The sequence below is a fragment of the Culex pipiens genome, chromosome 2 (assembly GCF_016801865.2).
Source record: "Culex pipiens pallens isolate TS chromosome 2, TS_CPP_V2, whole genome shotgun sequence".
In the NCBI taxonomy this organism is placed as follows: domain Eukaryota; kingdom Metazoa; phylum Arthropoda; class Insecta; order Diptera; family Culicidae; genus Culex; species Culex pipiens.
Window position 1 is genome coordinate 147330461 of NC_068938.1, and position 19898 is coordinate 147350358.

The window sequence follows — 19898 nt, forward strand, 5'->3', positions numbered from 1 at the left end:
CGCTTACAAAGCGGACAGCGTAACCATTCGGCCACGCACTGCCACTGTCTCGGCAACTATTATTGGTCTGAATTTCAAAGTTAAAAATCAAATCATTGTGAAGTTCCCAAATCTTTCGAAGAAAAATATTTTCATTTACTTACATTCTGAAAAAGCTTATTTTCTTTATTTAAAGCCATGAAAAAACTTTTTTTCATTAATTTTTTTTTATTTCTCGAAATTTTTTGATACATTTTAGGAGACTAAAAATGACATCTTCTGGCCATAGTGCGTGATGGTGCCCAAGCTGTTTTAGGAGCCATGTTCGGGACGACCGAAAAGTGTTTGCCCCCACCCGTACGACGAGAACGACTACGCCCCTGCGCAACGGCAGAGCTGTCATCGACGACGCTAACAACAACAAGTTTGCCGCTCGAACCGCCTAGCAACAAGCTCGCGTTGAGCGCGATCAACACAAGTCATCCAACCGTCGGACGTGCCGGACGCGACGCGCAGCAGCAGAAGTGAAGGAAGGAAGAGCGGAGGAAGAAGAAGAGGAAGAAGGAAGTGTTGAAGGAATAAATAGAGAACGTGAAAGTTGAACCTTCCGGTGCCTTTTCTTAGGACCCCTTTCCGACCCCCCTAAATACAGTCCACTCCGAAACACTGGCCAGCCGTGGCCAGTGCATAAACATTTGGTCCAATCCGACCCGGATTGAAGAGTGTTCTGCTGCTGCCCGCGACCGGACCTGCTCAAACTTGCACGCCATGTGCAAATGAGCCAAATCACCGCGCGTGTGTGTGTGTGTGTGTGCGTCACGGCCGAGTGACGCAATGCAACCGCGAGTGAATCGAACAACAAGTTCGGAAGTTAACAATTTCACCGAGTGAAAGAGTGGCCACTAGTTTCCGCCGGAAAAAGTGACACACGAAATGTGGTTTTGTGCGCGACGTGACAGTGAAGAATCCGCACACGCCAGGTGCGACGGACAAGCACCAACCGGCTGGCCGGACCTAGTTCCGGAAGCCACTCCCGTCTGGCCGGACCCTGTTCCGGAGACGACCCCGCTCTGCCAGGTCTTGCCCTGCATGCAACAACCGGCTGGCCGGTCCTAGTACCGGAAGCCACCCCCGTCTGGCCGGACCTTGTTCCGGAGACAACCCCCGCTCTGTCAGGTCTTGCCCTGCAAGCACTAACCGGCTGGCCAGACCTAGTTCCGGAAGCCACTCCCGTCTGGCCGGACCCTGTTCCGGAGACGACCTCCGCTCTGCCAGGTCCTGTCCTGGAGGCACCAACCGGCTGGCCGGACCTAGTTCCGGAAGCCACCCCCGTCTGGCCGGAACCTGTTCCGGAGACGACACCCGCTTTGCTAGGTCCTGTCCTAGAAGCACCTGCATCGCTGGACCCTGTTCCGGGTGCAAATCAAGCCCTGCCGGGTCTTGTCCCGAAGGCAATCTCTGCCCTTCCGGACCGTATTCCGGAGGTTTTCACCGCTCTGCCAGGACCTGTCCTGGAGGCAAGCGCATCGCTGGATCCTGTTCCGGGTGCAAATCAAGCCCTGCCGGGTCTTGTCCCGAAGGCAATCTCCGACCTGCCGGACCATGTTCCGGAGGCTCTCAACGCTATGCCAGGCCCTGTCCGGGAGGCAATTCAAGCCCTGCCGGGTCCTGTCCCGCAGGCAATCTCCACCCTGCCGGACCGTGTTCCGGAGGAAGTCAACACTCTGCCAGGCCCTGTCCTGGAGGCACACGCATCGATGGATCCCGCTCCGGGTGCAATTCAAGCCCTGCCGGGTCTTGTCCCGGAGGCAAACTCAACCCTGTTGAACCGTGATCTGGAGGAATTCATCGCTCTGCCAGGCCCTGTCCTGGAGGCAACCGCATCGCTAGATCATCCGGATACAACTCAAGCCCTGCCGGGTCCTGTCCCGAAGGCAATCTACGCCCAGCCGGACCGTGTTCCGGAAGCAGAACCCAAAAAGGTTGGCGACTCCGCGATCAACCGAGATTCCGCGCCGAAGCTAAACAATCCAGCAAGCCCACCTGATACAAGCCACGCCTATCGAAGGACGGCTCCAACGACAACCAACCTCAACCCGAACGAGAGAGAAACCCGAACCAGTCGAGTCTCCCGCATCTCCCAGATCGCTGCTCGTGATCGGTGCCATCAAGAAGCGATGCGTCGCCGACGCACCAAACCAAGCTGATGAACGCGAAGCACAAAGGCCACCTGACGAAGGTGCAATTCAACGTCGGCCCTGGGACCCAGGGGTCGCGCCGCGTACGCAGTCCAGCAAGAGCACCACCCAGGATCGAGTTCCGTCTGTTGAGAGAACTCAACGGGGGGGAGAATGTTCGGGACGACCGAAAAGTGTTTGCCCCCACCCGTACGACGAGAACGACTACGCCCCTGCGCAACGGCAGAGCTGTCATCGACGACGCTAACAACAACAAGTTTGCCGCTCGAACCGCCTAGCAACAAGCTCGCGTTGAGCGCGATCAACACAAGTCATCCAACCGTCGGACGTGCCGGACGCGACGCGCAGCAGCAGAAGTGAAGGAAGGAAGAGCGGAGGAAGAAGAAGAGGAAGAAGGAAGTGTTGAAGGAATAAATAGAGAACGTGAAAGTTGAACCTTCCGGTGCCTTTTCTTAGGACCCCTTTCCGACCCCCCTAAATACAGTCCACTCCGAAACACTGGCCAGCCGTGGCCAGTGCATAAACAAGCCATGAATTAAAAAAATCGCTGTTTTTTGAAAATATTAAAATCCTCGAAAACTTTTTACTTTCAGGTATTTTTTTTTTATGTTTTAATATCTTGAGAAATTTTATACTTTACAGTTAAAGAGTACATCTTTTATCAGGAAAAAAAAATATTTCACCTCTGAAAATTTGTTATTTTACCACTTTTCTGGTGTTATGTCACTTTTTCAATCTAATTTAAGCTTAATTTCATCATAAAAGATATAATATTGAACCTTCCAAAATTACATCTTCCAAGTTTACAAAATTTTTGACTGTGTTTTTCGAAACATGATCTAAAAGTTTTTAGTTTATATGAGGAGTTTATTTAGTAACATCTCAAATACAAACATTACATCAATGACACGACATCCGTTCCCACCTAAATCCGGCCGATTGAAGACCCTCGTCAAGTGGGCTCTCCGCAAACTTGTCAGACATATTGCTAAATTGAAAAGGTCGCTGCAAGCCCGCCGCGTACTTACTGCTGACTAAAGTGCAGTATGCTTGCAAAATTGGATATATTTTGTCTGCGGTCGGTCAACCGACTGATTCTCACCCTCGTCAGCCCGGTTTATTCAAGAACCCCCGCGCCGTCCAAACGTCTGAATGACGCAGGTTACCCTTAAAGTTGTTATACGCTCGCGTATTAAATAATAACCATGAACAGTGCGGCGAAAAAAGAAACCGACGAAAACAACACAAACCTTTGACGTATTTATTAGCGAACCGTGTTGTTTTTTCGTTTGGCCTCTTGGGGGAATTTTCGACCCTTCGAAGAAATTGCGAATCGTGAGTTGCATCTACCGCAAATTATAATCGATGATTCAATTCGCAGACTGATTAAGGTGTGAGGGTTAGTAAGCGGACTACCGATGGAATGTAATGAACAGCTAAGTAGGTTTCTGAACAATGCAGTGTTATGCAGAAACTTGCACTATACGAAGTTGTCAACCGAAAAGTCCCGTAACACTTTGAGCACGTGAATGTTATCAAAGTGCAACCGTCTTCGTTGACAGTCCTTACGAACAATGTATCAAGTCACGGCATTCTATCACCGCCACCGATAATTACAACTAATAACTGTTATAACCAGAGCTCGTGGGAACTCTGCACTCGCTTAGGGACAATTTGGCCGAAGAGTGTCACTCGACTGTTGCAATCTCCACGTGGATTATTCAATAGGCGCAGCACAGCTGACTTATGGCGTAATTCGCGGATGTGTAACAAGGCGATGATACGCCCTGATCATCAACCAATCCACAATAGCAGCGCGCAAAAATCGTCAACCGTGCCGTTTTTTTTAAAGGCCGATGCGTAATAACGCGAATCAAAATTATGACACACGTCGTTGTCGGCAGACTGGCGGTGTGTCACCTAATAAAACTCATTATGACGTGATGTGGACTGGTGACTGTAGGTTGGTGGATGTAGGTAGGTTGAGTCGAGCCCATGCATAATCTAAGTTTTGCAAAACCGCACCCACGCGTGAAATCGAGAATGATGTACGGGTTGAAACTTAAGTGCAAAAGCTTCGTAGGTCTAATGAATTGATTTCAATTGAATGAAGCCGATGCATTATGCTGTGGCGTGGTTTGTGTGGTTTAGAATCTCGGTACATGTGGGGACACGTAATAGAATTGTATCGTTCAGGGTGACAACGGGGCAGCTTCAGACACAATCAATTCGACTTGTCGTATGCCGCTTTTTGACGTTCCGAGGGACGTGTTTTAATGTTTGGCCTTAGATGATCGAAAACAAGAGCACGCAATGTAAACAAATAGTACAAACACGTCGTATTTAGCTCTATATTCTATGCATTGCTCCAAAATTTGCTTGAAGTTGGTTGCCAGATTCCTGATTTACAATCAAAAATGTTTAGCGTAGTCGAGCATTTACATGTGACAAAACGTCCTCTGACGAAAATCGCTTTGGCCAGTTGTCGCAGGGTGTGACAAAATAGCACGATCAATCAGATCACAGCTACTTTTTCATGTAGATTGACAATATTGCACGGGGTTTAATGTTCAATATTTTCAAAAAATCATCATTTTTGGGGAAAAAAATCATAACGTCGGTACCAGATTTGACACCATCCTAAACCCTAAACTCAAGCGCAAAATAAATCCTTCTAAGTCCCCTAAAATATATTCAAAGAATCTAAAACTTATTTTGGAATTGATTATTTAATAATTTTAAGCGAAATAAAAAAAACCTTATTTTAATAACCTTTTTCTAAAAAGTCCTAATCATAACTTACAACTTTGTCGGAGACACAAAATCGAACAGAAAATCCTTTCTCAAGATTTTCTAATATTCACATGCCTATTTTGTATGACCACTACCAGCTCTCATAATTGTATGGAGACTAGAATGAAAAAACGAATACCGTAAACTGGGGTGACTTTGATAGCCCGGGGTGACATTGATAGAAATTTGATTCGGCCACTAATTTTGATACATCCAATGCAACAGTCACATTTTTGCATATATGTTCGATAATAAGTTATCCCTTAATGCTTACATACTCAAAATTCTCAAAAATGTTTAGATATTAAATTGAAGGGCATTAGAAAAACCTATCAAAGTCACCCCGGGCTATCAAAGTCACCCCAGTTTACGGTACTAACTTTTCCTGTCATTTGTGAGCGACGAAACGGCTTACTTTTCTCTACCAAAAATAACAGAATGGAAAATTAATACTTTTCAATACCAGTGCTGAAAAGTTGATTTTTTAGCACTGGTATCATAATGTAACATTATTGAATATTTTTTTGTTTTGAACGGTGAATTTACTTTACACATTTTTGACATAAAATTCCATTCAAAAGGGTTTTTAGGAATTGCACAACATGTTGTAAACAATTCGTTGCAAAACTTGATTTTTTCATCACTCGTCGCATTTATCCAACTCGGTAAACCTCGTTGTACGACTCGTGCTGAAAAAAAAGTTGAAAAGTAGAACTTTTCAGCATTTATTGTGAAAAGTGTTTCTATTCGATTTTGTTATTTTTGGTAGAGTAAAGTAGGCTATTTCGTAGTTCTAGAACAGTGGTTCTCAACCTTATTCGATTCATTCCCCCTTGACTAGTTTTCAAGAACCTCATTCCCCCCTTTGAATTTTCAACAAATTGTTATCAGTGCACACATGTCAATGAAGTTTTTTGTTCTTTCACACCATCTACAAATAATCAAATCATTTCTCTCAACCATTTTTCATTACCTGCTGAATGGAATGGAAAATAACTTTTTGTTATCTGAAAGGAAACAAAAACATTCAAAAAATGTCATTTGAATACTCAATCATTTATCAAACCTCAATTTATCAAACCTGAATACAAAACATCTCATACATATTTTTTTGCTCAGGTTTATAAAATTCAAATTATCATTAAGTTTCAAAAATCAAAAAAAGATCTGGTGATTAATAAATAACAACTCATGATTGAAACAATCCAAAAACTCAAGGAAATTATAAATAGGAAATATTTTCAAGAACTGCCCGTTTTGAAAGAATTTGAAAACTTACATGAAATTTCTTGTTCAAAAATTAATTAATTAAGTACGGCTCATATTCGAAAACATGAACAAAAATATTTCAGAGTTGCTCATATATCAACCAATGAGAAAATTCTAAGAAATTACTTAAGAAAACCCATTTCAATTGTTCGTGAAAATATTAAAAAAAAAACACAAAAAATACCTTCTTCCAAAAAGACTGGAAATGCTCAAATAAAAGCAAAAAAATAACTCTAAACATTTTTTTAATCTTTGTTAAAGAACTGTTTAAGCCTCAAATAATAATAAATAAGCTTGTGTCCATTTCCATTTCGTTTTTTGCACAAGTCGTCTTAAATTCCATTTTTTTTCGATATTCGTTTTTTTTAAGTTGAGGAACACTGTTCTAGAATGACAGGAAAAGTAACAAGTTTCACAACAGAATTGCAAAAACTACTGTTTTGAGCATTGTGTCTTTTTTATTATTTTTTTCTGAATCCAATGACTTACATTTTCAAAGGCTCAAATTATAAAAAAAGTATTTTTTAAATGTTTTTTATTCTGTTATACCAGTGGTGCCCAATTTTTTTGGAAAATTAGAATTTCCTGAAGCGCTGTCGGGGCGGATATTTTTTGATTATAATTTTTGATAACGAAAAGAAAAACAAAATTACAAATAAAACAAAGGCTAAAGGAAGCGTTTACGCAATATTTTTATAAATTTTTGAATAAAGCTTTCTCATTTTTAATTCTTAACACAAGAGACAGAAAAAGAATGCACAAAACCTTGAAAATAATCTCTTCTTTCATTTTTGTTCTGTAATAGTAGTTTATGCAACAAGTTGCAAAAAGAGGATTTTTTCAGCACGAGTCGTACATTTATCCAACGAGGTTCACCGAGTTGGATAAATACGAAGAGTGCTGAAAAAATCAAGTTTTGCAACGAGTTCCATACAACATTTTTTGCAATTCCGAAAAACACCCATTGAGTGAAATTTTAAGTCAAATTTTCATGTATTTTGTCAATAAATCGTTTAAATCAAAAAAATGTTGAATAGTGTTACTTTTCGAAAAAAGCTTTTTTGCAATTCCGTCGTGAAACTGCTTACTTTTCCTGTCATTCTTGAACGACGAAATAGCCTACTTTTCTGTACCAAAAATAACAGAATCGAATAGCAACACTTTTCAAAATAAATGCTGAAAAGTTCTACTTTTCAGCACTGAAATGAGTGCTGAAAAGTTGAACTTTTCAGCACTTGTTTCGAAAAGTAACTCTTTTCAACATTTTTTTGATTTAAACGATTTATTGACAAAATACATGAAAATTTGACTTAAAATTTCACTCAATGGGTGTTTTTCGGAATTGCAAAAAATGTTGTATGGAACTCGTTGCAAAACTTGATTTTTTCAGCACTCGTCGTATTTATCCAACTCGGTGAACCTCGTTGGATAAATGTACGACTCGTGCTGAAAAAATCCTCTTTTTGCAACTTGTTGCATAAACTACTATTCTAGAAATGTTGATTTTAAATTCCAGTTTAACCCTAATAGGACCGTGGTCACTTTGACAACCACTATCTAAAGATGCGATTCCTTTTCTCACGTAGTAGGAAAGGGTGCCAAGAATCTCCTTCTACTACTCCCTGGCCTAAGATTTTGCTACGTCGTCGGGGCGCCCGATTGTTACTCCCCATCCCCCCTTGAATTCTCCTCCCATATGTAATCTCGCATTCTGTGGCGAATCAGTCATCACATCGATAGATAAAAAACGCCAACAGCAGCAGCGAATTTGATGTGGTGGCGCTAAAATAAGACAAGTGCCACTCCGCATTCCGCCAGGCCGACGCCAGGAAAGACGCGCGTTATCCTCCTTCTTCGATGTGTGTACACAAAGTGGCCAGACCAACGCCGCCACCGTGCCAAGGGTTAACTGTTTCTTGGCGGCGTTGGTCGCGTCGCCGGCCGGGAGATATTTGGCGAATAAAATGGGGGGACGCGACGACGACCAAACGACGACAGTCCCCAGGACTTTACCAGGAAATGTGTCGCCGCGGGAATAGTCGGTTCCGAAGGGACAGGCGCGCGCTACCCGGTATGCAAGGAATTGGCGACCACATTCTTTGATTGGATTGTTTGCTGATTGGGTTTTGGCGAGGTACAAGATGTTTGGCTTGGGTCGTGTTTCAACTGGGAGGAATCATAAAAAAATAATAAAGTTAGTATCACTTGAACAGAAACATTAGGATAATGTGTTACTTTGCATTGATAAACTTGTTTAAAGTATTAGAAAACATATTTTATTATATTTTATTTATTTTTTTCATCTTTTCCTTCACAGTAAGATGTGTTTGGTTTGAAACATTGCTTTAAAAAAAATGATTTTTTTTGCATTAAAATGTATAATAATAAATGAGAACATACAGACATAGTTTTGAGAGATTTATGAAATTTTCGATAAACCGAACTATTTAATTACTAATACAGAGTCATGAATTCTTATCGAAAGTGAATTAGAATAAGAAAACCTAATCTGGACAATGACAATGCTGCAACGAAAATCGGAAATGAATCATATTGATATTTTTGTATATGGCTTAAACTTTGTGGGGGTATTCCCTATGACCATTTTGTATCATTGGTTCGTCCATACAAGTCTTCATACAATTTTGGCAGCAGTCCATCATATAACAATAGGTATACTGCCCATGTTCGCGTAAATGTCCCATATGCAAAAACAGCAAGCTGAGAAAAACGCAAAACAAGTTTGTCCCATACATAAGGCTACGTGTTAAGTTTTCGCGAAAAAACTGGATTTCCTCCTGATTTCTAGAACAAAGTACTGGATGTTATAGGCTTTTCTGAAAGATCACACGATTTTGAACCAAACTGCATCAATAACTCGAAATCGATGAAAATGCATATGGGACATTTATGCGATCATGGGCAGTATATTGGAAAGGAATTTACAGATCGATATGGTATGGTGTCTTGAGCAAATTTGGTGATGAGAACAATTCAAGCAAAACAATTTAAATGGGTCAAAGCCAAAGTGTAACAAACAGTCTATCTTGCTTACGTCAGTGGATGTTTACGTTAGGAACGAGCAGGACAGACTCTTTGTTTACACTTCGGCTTTGGCCCATTTACATTGTTTTGCTTGAATGCTGATATTTTTTTATATTTGTTTAGGAGTCCGGAAAGGTAACTTTTGAGCCACAGAGAAATAAGATAATTTAAAAAAAAATTAAAATGTGATTAAATATTTAAAAATAATTAAAAGCATAACTATATTTGAAATCAAAAAAACGCACCATTTTCAAATAAAAGCAAATGTGAATGTTAATTTCAGGCATCAAAAGTCACGTCGTTTATCGTCCATCTTTAAATCTTTCTTTTTAAATTAGGGACCATCCACAAAGCACGTGGACACTTTTTTGGAAATGTAAACCCCCCCCCCCCCCCCTTCGTGGACAATTGTCCATACAAAAAAAAAACTTTTTTGATTTTATCAGAGTTGTCTTCATCATGAGGCAAAAAATAAATTCTTTGGTTGTATGGGACCATCCACAAACCACGTGGACACTTTTTTGGTAATCTCACCCCCCCTCCCATCGTGGACAATTTTCATACAAATAAAATCTTTTTTGTATGAAGCGTGGACAATCGCCCCCCCCCCCCCTTAAACATCTCTCAATAAATTTTGGTAGAATCAAAAAAAAAAAAAAATTAAAAATTTCATGAAGTAGGGGGAATTCTCGTATGTTTGGCAGGTTAAGCACTCGCTCCTTATTCCGTCCAATTTGCTGGTTTTCACTATTTAAACAACTAATTTTGCAAAACTTTTGATAGAAACTTGATTGCTCACTTCTTATTGAGCTATTTATCACTCGATTTCAGTTGAAAACGCTTTTAATTAGCTTTAATTCAATGTCAAAGTTCTGACCTGCCAACATTAGAGGCACGCTGGAATTAGGTGCTGTTCCCCAATACAGACAAAAAGCAAAAAATAATATATGGGTCATTCCATCTGAAGCGGAACAGCATTTGAAAATTACCATCTCCGATTCTGCTTAAAATTAGCAGAGCTGTTGAGACTTTCAAAACATGCAAGAATCCCGAATTTCATCCAAATCGGACCACCCCCTCCATTTTTGTACCCTCCCAAAAAATCGACTTTTTGGCGATTTTTGAGCGAAACCCTTATCTTCGAACGGCGATAGCTCAGGAACCACAAATCTTAGAAGGTCGGTCTTAGACTCAAATTTGAAGGAAATTGGACGTAGAATCCATTTCCGTGATCAAAATTTTGATTAATTTATTTTTTCTACCTGTATTGCGCAACTGAAAACTTTAAATGGCCGTATCTCAAAACAGCCCTATTTATTTTTTAAATTTGACCTAACCATCGTGTTCCCCGGGCAATTTTACATAAGAATCACTTATCGACAGGAAGGAATATGTTTCGTTCCAGAGATATCGATTTTTAATGTTTTGAGTATTTTAGATTACCTACATCAGCTACACTCGCCGCATCGTTAGAAGCACACAGTCGTGCTGATGAATAATTACTACCTGACAATTTATTGAAATAAGATTTCATAATAAATAATCTGTAGCAAATTTATCTAAAAAATTTTTTACACCGCTTTAGGAAACTGGGGCATAATCTTAAATTTAAAAAAAATATTAGTGTACGGTGAATTTGTGTGCTAGCCCACAGGAAAGAGCAAGAACAACACGCAATACAGGACAGAATGGAATTCCGGCGAAGCTAGCAGGAAATTGCAATTGATCTTGTAGTAATACTTGAGAAAATGTCTACGATACATTATCTGGTTAAAAATTATGAAAAAAAAACTTATTGATATGTTGCATGCTCGCGAAGAACGATTTGTGAAACGCATAAAACTGAAAAAATGTAAGAAATGGATTCTACGTCCAATTTCCTTCAAATTTGAGTCAAAAGTCGATTTTTTGGGAGGGTACAAAAATGGAGGGGGTGGTCCGATTTGGATGAAATTCGGGATTCTTGCCTGTTTTGATAGTCTCAACAGCTCTGCCAATTTTGAGCAAAAAATTTGCATTTTTTCTTGCACACTTCAGGTGGAATGACCCATATCTGGAATAATTCGCCGACTGAATAAATTTAAAAAAAAGGAGTCAAAATCATGATTCATGCTTTAATATTATTTTTGGTCGTATTCTACATTTCTGGAGCAACACAAGAAAATTGCGGCAAAGCATTTTGACAGTTGGAACTATTTTGGTCACTTTAACTAAAATCAAAAAAATATATTTAAGAAACCTAAAAAATAGAAATGGGTTGTTTTCGAAATTAAATTGAGATCTAAACAACCTTCTCTCAATCTTTTTCATAGAATAGTTCACGCATAGTGCTCTCCCGATAGTCCCCAATTATGTGTGTGTGTGTTCGTGCGCAATTTTTTTGCCACATTTTTCGCGCCGCGACCACCGACCAGCTTGGCAGCGTCCAAACGGCATCGGCGTCGCCATCGGTTGTCGTCGGCGCCCTGCTCAATGTTTTGTTATCCTTCGTCTCGCCAGCAGACTCTTCGTCTCTCGCGCTCGGACCGGAGCCAGTTGTCGCGCGAGGTGGCGCTTGAATGTCGTGGAAAAAATAAACCATTACGATTGGTATTGCCACGATCATTGCAGATTTGGGTAAAAATAATGATAGTTGCAACGGATGAGGTTATTGCATTATAAAAAAATATTGCTAGACTTGTTTTTGATTAGGTCCTATAAACATATGAAACACAATAGCTTATAGGACCTTTTCAAAAAAAAAAAAAAAAACTCTAGATTGGTTCCAAAAACAGTCCATGATTTCTTAGATTTTTTAGTTAACAGAACGTTGAAAATTTCATGATATTTTGTTGGTAGTTTTTGCATTTGCGAAAAAATAAAAGAAAATCAAATCAATTATAAAAATATAAAGGTTTATAAAGCAAATAACCTAAGCTTATTAAAATTTCATCACTTTGGAATGCAATTTATTTATTACTACATTTTCAAAACTCATCAATTAATTCCGTAACCTGAAATAGGGTCTCATTTCCTCTTTAAAAATTACCCCCTCAAACGTAACCGCCACCGCCCCACACTCTCAAAATGTAAGCAATTGGGCAGTGTTTAGTTTGTGTGCGCGCCGCCCCATAATAGCTATTGTTGGTGCTCATCATTCCAATTTGGAGTTGCTGCCGCAACAACGAAGCGTTGTTGTTTTTATGTGTTTGTGTAACACACGCCGTGGTAACCGAAATGCACACCAACTCACAGACATACAAACCCACCAGGAGAGACCCACTTTGGGTACGAAAATCACAACAGCCAGAAGCCACAGCCGCAATGGGCATGAACGGAGGAAACGAATGACTATTTATTTCCAAGCGTGCACATAAAATTCTCCACTTTAGGGTGAAATTACCTGTTTTTGGTATTTTGAATTTTAATCAAACTCAAGTTTGAAAATGCTTGTTCGAACTTTGAAATTATTGATTTTTTTTCTGACCATTCCAATCCTGCATTGTTCTAATTTGTGGTCAAAATTTGTTTTAGAAAATTTGTCAAATAAAGGCCAACAATAACTCCTGTCGCTCTACCTTTCGCGCACTGTACTTCCCCATTGTGCCCCCGCGGCGAAAGCGGCGTATCTGTACGGTGTGTGATGTGCCAATTTCGCACTGATTGGACACGAACCACGGGGTAACGGCCCTTCCGTATAGTGAGAGTACCGCAAGTTGGGGTGACATTGATCACTAGAGAGTGTTTCTACAGTGTTAGGGAATATTCTAGTTAAACAACATTTTGGTAAGCAATACTTTAAATTTTTTTTAAACAGTTAAACCGTTGCAGATATTTTTAATGTTTCTTTCGACCTCCGCTTTACAATCGGTCTTAAAAATCTGGAAGCATAAAAAAATTTTTTTTCAGGGAAATTTCAAACTTTTTATGAAAACAGTCTTCAAATGAAAACAATTTAAATGCATTTTCCAGCGTTGGTAATCATATTTAGCATGTTTGAGCTCATCGTTTAAAAATATAAAGAATTCTTATAAAATTACGATGTACAGCACACTATTTTTTTTTTTTTCATTCGGTCAAACCTTAGTTTTTGAATTAATTTTGTAAATTTATCTATTTACCGCCGGTTATATCCGATTCCCTAGAGTAAACCATTCCCCAGAAGAATTATAAATTTTTCAAAAATTATGAAATTCATAGAGATTCACCCTACTTTTTGATTAAATTTTAAAATGTTTGGGATTTAAAGATGTAAAAAAAACTGAGTCTCTATGAGTAATATTATTCTCATTCAAATTAAACCGTCTTTGAGTGAACTAACAATCCAAATAAACATTTCTGGAAAATGGATTTCAGGGGAATTGATCGTTCTGGCGATTAAAAAAAAAACTCTACTGTCAATCTAAAATCCAGTTTCTAAAAATTAAAGTGTCCTTCTTTTCACTTCACGGTTTTATTGGTGAATAATCAAGATACAATCAGTTCTTTTGCAATTCATAACAGAGTTTTGGAGTTCCTTTCAACTGTATATTGCATCATAATCCAATTTGGAACAATTATTTCTATAACTATGGCACTAACAAGAGCAAGAAAAATTAAAAAAAAAACTTGCTAAAATTTCAAAGGAAAGGGGAAAGACAGAGAAAAAGCTTATAACTAAACTGCTTGAAAAAGAAATCAGAGCTCTAGAGTTTTTTCTCAAAGTGTTTTTTCCCTAAAAAAAAATCAGCTAGCTAAATTTAGGCTTTTATAAATTTTTCTCAGGTTCTCCAAATCTCTGAACTGCAAATAAAACATTCTGGAACTTAACTGGTAAATTCTTATAAAAACACTAATTGAATTGAATTTGAAATTATGTTTTTCGCAAATTTACAATTTCCCAAAATCCGTAATTATTAATTTCTGAAATTTTTCGATTTCGGACAAAAACTCGCAATTTTTGAGGCAATGAAAAGAACGGTCAAAAAAAATGTTTTCAAGTTGTAAACTTTTGAATAAAAAAATTTACCCAAAAAAAAAGTTGTCTTCAATTTTTCATGTAAAATTTAATTTATGTACAATCAAAAAGAACTGAACATTTTTATGATAAAATGCATCATTTTCATGTTATAGCCATTTTAAGTTTGATTAATGATAAAAATATAAACTTTTTTTTATTTATTTTTTAAATGGTGTTCATCATTGTCAGCCTTTTAAAAAATATTTCGTCTTAGCCCGAAAAACCTCTAAAAATGTGTTTTTTTTACTTTATAAATCGGACGACTAGTTGCTAAAATACAGTCTAGCAAAGAATAAAAAATAAAAATGGATAAAATCAGGTTTTTCTAAGTGTCTTCCAATTAGACCCTATTTTTTTAAAGACGATATCTCGACAACCATTCGTCTTTTTCAAAATTTAAGGATATTTGAAAGGTCAAAAAATCCATATTTAAGGACTTTTCATATATATTTCCCCTAAAACATATCGATTGAATTTTTGTGAAAATTTTATTGATTTGTCCTCATCAATACCTTCAACTAAATAATATGGACGTTTTGAAAATTACGTCATTTATGGCTGGGAAGAATTGTTCATAATGGTGTGTTTGAACAACAAAAAAAATACATTAAAAAACTTGAGATATTTTTATATTCTTTAAAAACAAGTTATTTTTCTCTCAGTCTTCCTGAGTTTTTATTTTTTTTGTGATTTTTACTGTACTTTCAAACATCAAAAACTCTTCCAAAGGCAAAAGTTTCATTCAAACTTAAGTTATATCAAAACATTTTTTATAGATTTTCCATTCATTCAAACACTTCTTCAAGTTAGCTCATGAGATTTTGTTGTTGTTGCAAAGTTCAAGCATATTTTTATATTCTTTCAGATCAAATTAATCTTGATTCTGTTTTTTTTAAGTTTTCCATTTTTTAAAACACGAGCCATTCTTTTTTTAACAGTAAAAAACTGAACTCAAAGATATTTTAAACAATTTTTCATTCTACCAAATAATTTATTCTCGTTTCTTTTATTATTTTTGAGAGTTTCTCAATTTTTCAAATATGAACAATAATCTGAAAATATTTCTATCGGAATAGTCATTCTTATGTTCAGTTGTTTGATCTTCTCAGAAAAATATTTTCATTTTTTTAAACGTTTTTCGAAAACGTCAAAATGCGGAAAAATATGCGGAATTGGGGTCAAATGGGCCCTAGGGCTTCATCCATAAAGTACGTCACGCTAAAATCAGCCAAAATTTACCCCCCTTTGCCAAGCTTTTCCTAAACATATTTTCAAAGGTTCAACAAGACCCGAATTTTTATCCAATTTTAGTTTTAGTTTTGTAACAGTTGACCCACTTTACACAGCTTCTTCAAAGCAAATCGAGAGAGACATCATTATCACGTTCAGAGAGTAGCTAATTTCCGCTGTTTTCCAAAGACAGACGGTGAAAATCGCCGCCACGACCTGGTGTTGCAGTGTGTCGATGATTGCAGATTTAGGAAATTATGTTATTTTCGCTGCGATGGGCTCTTACCGCATATGCCTCTGCAGAGAGCAATATAACCAACCCGCCAAAGGTTTCGGGATGGGCTGGCCCGGTGTAGATCGCAAAAATAAGCTAAAACAACAGCGAAGCGAAGATGAAAACGCGGTCGCTCGTACCTATTTGGATGAGTGTTTTTAAACACCGACCTAGTGTGTGCGGTGATGGTGGGGTAACTGCACGTAACTATTGTGCACTGTCAAAAAATAAAAATAAAATTCAAGTTTTAACTGTGCTGTCTCACTCCGGATGGGATCCGATTGGGTTTGGTTGGAAAGGGGGCTTTACCTTAAACTACTGACCGCGCTACTGGTTAGTTGGTCGGTCGTACCGTTTTTCGAAGTTAGTGCTGTAACATTACAGATAGACAACGGCAATTGCCACCGCTAACGCTACTTACTGCATCAGGGTGGTGGGTTCATGGTTGACCGAGCAGCGAAGCATGACGACAAGCTCCTCTTTTGGCGATGGCCTGCACGAACGGTACACTACGGTTTTCCAGTGCCGAGTGTTGAACCAAGAGGGGTCAGACTAAATTAGTTGACCGCAAAATGATGGTACATCGCCTTACATTCATTCGCTGCATTTGATTGTGTCGGTTGCTGATTGTAGAGATTTCTCTTGAAAATCTTGAATGAATGTTTAGTTATTAATATTTTCAATAGTTTTGATTGAATATTCATTGAGGTTGTAGTAAATATATTATTCAAATGTATTATAATTAAAAAAAAGATGTGAAAACATCAATTTCGTATAGAATTGCTTTGATGTTACTGCACTCAGCAGGTCATATGTTTCGTAGACTACACGTTGAAACCATCGTGTACAAGTAAAAAGTATAGAAAACAAAACACGGTTAAGTGGGGAGGGGGAGGTTGGTAAACATATGTATTCCAACGGGCCAACTTCCTGTCCTTGATGGGTGTTTGCCCGTTTATGCTTTGTTTTGTTCTGTTCTGGCGGTATAATTGCCGCGTACATATAGTCTAATGTATACAAAGTATGATTCTAATTTCGCCTTTTATTAATCCATTTCCAGGTCTCCCGGATCCGTTTGCGAAAATCCGCGTCGATGGCACCGCCCAGGAGTACAAAACGGACATCTGCAAGGCGTCCCTCGAGCCCAAGTGGAACACCCACTACGATCTGTACCTGGGCAAGAACGACAGCGTCACGATATCGATCTGGAACCAGCGCAAGGTCCAGAAACGGCAGGGTTCCGGCTTCCTCGGCTGCGTGCGCATCCCCGCCAACACGATCCAGTCGCTCAAGGATACCGGCTGTGAGTAGTACCTACTTTTTTTTCTGCATAAAAAAAAAAATCTGCATCAATTCATCTCCACAAACGTGAAAGATATTGTTAGACAGAAAGCGTTTTCATAATAATTACAGAAGAATGTAGCTTGACATAGATACTAGCCTGATATGCAAAGCTAAGCAAATACTTACACCACGAATAGGAAACGGGCATCATTGTGTGTCGTGTGGAGAAGATGTTTATGATAAACAGCGATGCAGAGGCAATGTGTTTGATGATTGTGGATGTTGGCGGCGGTGAACAGGTTCACGCCGCATTCGCTATCAGCAGCTAAGGCTGCTGCGGAGCAGAAGTTGGCGCTATCCCTTAGATTAGCAGTAAATAGATTTACTCGGAAGAATTTTGAAACAATTTGAAGAAGATAAAGATAAAGCTCTATAGAAGAATCTCTCAAAGACAAAAATAAACTATTTCTAGTTCTCCAAAAGAACTTGGAAAAAGAACTGTTAAACTTGCTGAATAGTTTGATTTTTAAAAAGTTTAATATTTCTTACGATTTTTATACGTTTTGAAACCAATGGTCCTGGGTTCTAGTCCGATCAGCACTAAAATGAGAATATTAAAAACAAAGTTCCCTCCTTTCCTCTAACTATCCCCTATCTATTAGCAATTTCGAAGGTTATTTTGTAACTTTTTTCCTTCCCCTGCTCAATTTTTCTCCCGTGTACCAGTAAACTCTAACACCGTTTGAATAAGTCAGCTGTTAAAAGATACCCCATCTTATGATAATTACTGCACTAATGTTTTTGCCAAAACAACCCAATAAATGAAATGAAAAACAAAGGAATTTTTGGACACTGAAACAGAATCTACTCAGAGTATGATTTTCAAATTTTATTTTTGGGTTGGGCAATCCATGCAATTTTACTTTTTTTCTAAGAAGATCATAGAGTTCAGTTTAAAATATCGTCACTTGTGTGCTATCTTGCGACACGTCTGTTGTAAAAAGATAGGACGTGTCACAAATAGCACACAAGCGACGATATATAAATTAAATCTTATTTTTAATTATATTTCGATATAAATTTATTTCGCTTGATTCTTGACTTTTAGAAAACATCAGAGCTATGATTGCCACCTACTTATTGCAAACACAAATAAGATCAATTCAAATGTTATGTTTCCTTCCTTCAAAATTATCCCATACAATAAAAGGCAAAACGAAATTACCTTAAATCAAATTTAAAATTTTCAGCGAAAAATAAAAAATCGACTATTTTTTATGTTGTTTTATAGCACTAGGCTCAGCCGAGTTAGTTTAGCTTGGTTGACCGTACTCTAGCCGAGCATAAAGCCCGCAATAGCTAGGTTGGCGCCGATAAGGAAAATAAATGCGTCAGGAATGTGTCGAATGACACATCACCTTTCATTTGTCCTTTTGGTCGACTCCTCACGATCAACGGGGGAGGTGGGGAAGGATTTGATGAAGGGCTAGGCTCAGCCGAGTTGGATAAATAAGACGAATGCTGAAAAAATCGAGCAGAGCATACAGAGCAGTCCTCTTTCCGCAAAAAAAGGAAATCAATATAATATTTTTTTTTTGTATTTATAAATTTGTATGAAACTTTGTCCATCGATAACTTGTACAAATAAACCCATATTTTGAAGTAAAAAATCACAAATATATTGAATAATTTAACCTGAAAATAGATATAATTCAAAAACGGTGCATTTTACCAAAAAAAAATCAAAAAGTTCATTTCGATTTAGAATCATAACTATCATCTTAAAATGACAATTTGAATTTTTTATTTGCATTTTCGATTCATTCTAAAAAATCACTACTTAAAAAAAATCAAAAACAAAACGTTCGTCATACCCTATTGCTCAAAAACAGTTTTTTCTACTAAAACATAAAAAAAATATAAAAAAATAAGGAGGAAAAGTTTTTCATAAAAAAGTTATTTTAAAAAATGTATTTTGTTAAGAGTTTAACTTTATTTTCTGAATAGTTACAATTTTACCCAAGACTCCAAATCGTTCAGTAAATCCCTTCGTAAGTACAGATTTTCGAATAGTTTCATGGCACTTTTCTACAGTCAGTCCCCAAATTTGTAGGGAGACTTGCATGAAGAAACTAATGATGCAAAATTGCTTATTTAGACATAAGGCTGGTACAAATTTTATTTAAAGTTTTTGTCTCCCCCCCCCCTTCAAAGTTGGTCCGAAAAGTCAGGGGGCAAAAAAAATATTTTTTTCAAAAATCTTCAGAATTTCAATGGAAATTGAAGTGAAATTAGCTGAAATCAATTGAGAATGCATTCCCCTGCGTTTAGAATCATTTTTAGCATGTTTGGGTTGATTTAAAAATCCTTTTTGGGACAAAAACTTTGAAAAATATTTGCATCGGCCTAAGGAATCGATGGCAATGTTTCATACCGTCATCAGAGGTGACATTGGGTCTGGGGGGTGAGATTGTGTCATACAAAAATGCAGAAATTTGTATGACTGAATCTACACAGCAAAAAAAGTAGTAATCCAGCTGCGTGGATAATGCCTGGGTGTAAAATAAATGTTGCATTATTTTATGAAATTCTATGTAATATTACACCCTGGAATATGTAGCCCATCAGTATGGGAAACCTAATTGACCGAAATGTCAAGCTCATATATGCCTTTTATCCTTTCAATTATTTATCGGTCTGATGGCCGAGCGGGCAAAGGCGACAGTCCTAACTGTTGGTGCTGGGTTTGAATCCCGTCGGATGCCTATTTTTTTTTGTGTATGCAAAAATTGTACATGCTACGTGTAATATTAAGTGTCTTTTTTTACGAAGGTGATTTTGCATGCGA

At 38.1% G+C, this 19898-nt stretch overlaps 1 protein-coding gene across 2 annotated transcripts in view; it reads left to right on the forward strand.

The window, feature by feature from the left end:
- The window catches only part of LOC120414865 (E3 ubiquitin-protein ligase SMURF2), an 87352-nt gene that overhangs the window by 53417 nt on the left and 14037 nt on the right, over window positions 1-19898 (forward strand). For both annotated transcript variants that reach the window (XM_039576183.2, XM_052707810.1), the window contains exon 4: window positions 16827-17069. In XM_039576183.2, coding sequence (XP_039432117.1) covers window positions 16827-17069 — 243 coding nt within the window. The remainder of the gene's footprint in view (window positions 1-16826; window positions 17070-19898) is intronic.